The 2,500-nt window shown below is 43.1% G+C and overlaps 1 protein-coding gene across 1 annotated transcript in view; it reads right to left on the bottom strand.

Annotated features, from left to right (window-relative positions):
• The window catches only part of Cyp18a1 (Cytochrome P450 18a1), a 14,157-nt gene that overhangs the window by 11,656 nt on the left and 1 nt on the right, over positions 1 to 2,500 (bottom strand). Inside the window, exon 1 of the mRNA XM_076178653.1 lies at positions 2,108 to 2,500. This exon is cut by the window's right edge and continues 1 nt beyond it. Within this exon, the coding sequence (XP_076034768.1) occupies positions 2,108 to 2,477 (370 nt within the window). The 5' untranslated portion in view covers positions 2,478 to 2,500. The remainder of the gene's footprint in view (positions 1 to 2,107) is intronic.

Genomic DNA, 2,500 nt, shown 5'->3' on the forward strand with positions numbered 1-2,500 from the left:
TGCTGGAATATGTACGTGATGCCAAGCGTTTGCCGGGAGGAGGAAGAGGAGGAGGAGGAGGAGGAGGAGGTGGTAGAGGAAGAGGTGGAGAAAGAGGAGGAGGAGGAGGGGAGGAGGAAGAGAAGGAGGTGGTGGTAGAGGAAGAGGTGGGGAAAGAAGAGGAGGAGGGGAGGAGGAAGAAGAGGAGGTGGGGTAGCGAGTGGTTGTGGTAGAGGAGGAGATGGAAAAAAGAGGAGGAGGAACGAAGGGCAAGGAGGAGGAGGAGGGAAGATGGAGGTGGGAAAAGAGGAGGAGGGGGAGAGGATGAGAAGGAGGAGGGAAGGAGGAGAAGAGAGAGGAGGAGGGGAGGAGGAGAGGAATCTCGAGGATGAAGAGTTAGAGAGGGTGCGCGCTCGCGCACACACACACACACACACACACGTATACACACACACGTATACACACACACGTATACACACACACGTACACACACACACACACACACACACACACACACACACACACACACACACACACACGCACGCACGCACACACACACACACACGCGTGCGTGCGCATACATTATTTTTTTCAGTGACCAACTTCTTCACGATTAAACCTTTTTCCTAGTTAACGACATACGAAGAGCCAACAAGTGACGTCATCATGGGGCGTAATGTTAAACGATGTTCAGTTCAATAGACAAGCAAGCCAACATCCACCATCCGGGTCTTGGCAATGCCCGGGACCCGTGATCGAGTGGCGACAGCGAGACGGCCGTCGCCATTCTCCCAATCTCGTCATCAAAATCACAATCTTAGAAAAAAAAAACTTTGCTCTGGCAAATTCCAGACGGTTCTAGTCATGTGGGATGTGGGTATGAACCCAGATTGAGGTTTAGTTAAACTAATGTTGAGATTAATATCTGTCTGAATGAATAACATATGTTTAATTGAACGGGGTTCAGGTGAACAAAGAGCAGTGAAATCGGTTTCAGAGCGAACAAGACATGTGGGTTATGGCACTCTGTTTGATAATTCAGAGTTATATGATACTTGTAAATACTTTACGATTTTTTTTCTTCTGGAAATGAATACATCATTTTTTCTGAATTGAGTACCTCGTTTATGGGATTTACATTACCGATATCATTTCGTTTCGAAAACTATTGTATATTAAAAAAACGCATTTCGTTTAAAAAGGGGCATATATTGTAAGGTGTACTTGTGCCAAAAAATATATATATAGCATATGCTAAAAAAATATATTGATCTTCAAAAACAGCAACTGTTGAAAAATGTATATGTTAAGAAATTTAACATATACAAAAATACGTATATTTTGAAATGGAATATATATTTTGCTGTTTTAGAAAACCATATATACTAAGGAATATTCATGTTTGAAAAGGAGGATATGCAGAATAGTACCAATGTTATAAAAAAGAACGTAAGCCTTGGGTTGCTATATTTTGAAAAGGAGCACATTTCAAAACATTATATGTTTCAAAAAGTATATACTGAGTTCTGTATATATTTTCAAAAACACATGCTGAGGATTGCTTATGTTCTAAATATTCACACACATAAACATACATACATATATATGTATATATATATATATATATGTATGTGTGTGTGTGCGTGTATATGTATATATATATATATATATAGGTGTGTGTGTGTGTGTGTGTGTGTGTGTGTGTGTGTGTGTGTGTGTGTGTGTGTGTGTGTGTGTGTGTGTGTGTGTGTGTGTGTGTGTGTGTGTGTGTGTGTGTGTGTGTGTGTGTGTGTGTGTGTGTGTGTGTGTGTGTGTGTGTGTGTGTGTGTATGTGTGTGTGTGTGTGCGTGTATGTGTAAACATGTATATATGGTGGTGAGGTAAACACAGAAAGCAGTCGGAGTTTTTTTCCATTCTCTCACGTTTCGTCCTTCCCAGGACTTCCTTAGAGGAAGTCCTGCTAAGGACAAAACGTAGAGGGAACAGAAAAAACACACCAAATATCTCCTGTGTTTACCTCAACCATCCTGCCACATATGTATGTATATATACAACATACGCATACGTATGTGTGGACATGTATGTGTATATGTTACAAAGGTATGTACACATGAACGTATATACTCACCATAGCCTTGGAACATCTGATAGAGTTCGTTGGAGGGTCTTGCAGTGAATCCATCTTTACGGAAAGCTTCCCGGATTATGGCCGGGTCAGTAAGGACCACGACGTGCTTGTTCCCAAAGTCCACCTTGTAGATGGGCCCATACTTGTCAGCTAATTCCATCAAGGTGTAGTGCACGTTTGGCCCCAAGAATGGCAAGTATCCGACGAAGGGGAGGCCCATAGGGCCTGGAGGTAGCCGGACGTTGCGCGAGAGGAGGTAGTACCTCGTCGCTAGAAAGAGGGTGATGAAGATGAGGAGGCAGCATAGATGATCTACAACCACCTTCTCTCCCGCGCCACACAGCCACGACAGAAGCCTCACTAGTGTCATGGTTCTCTAGTGTTTACTGAGGA

This window comes from Oratosquilla oratoria, chromosome 3 (genome assembly GCF_046742065.1).
Source record: "Oratosquilla oratoria isolate Oo_2021 chromosome 3, ASM4674206v1, whole genome shotgun sequence".
In the NCBI taxonomy this organism is placed as follows: domain Eukaryota; kingdom Metazoa; phylum Arthropoda; class Malacostraca; order Stomatopoda; family Squillidae; genus Oratosquilla; species Oratosquilla oratoria.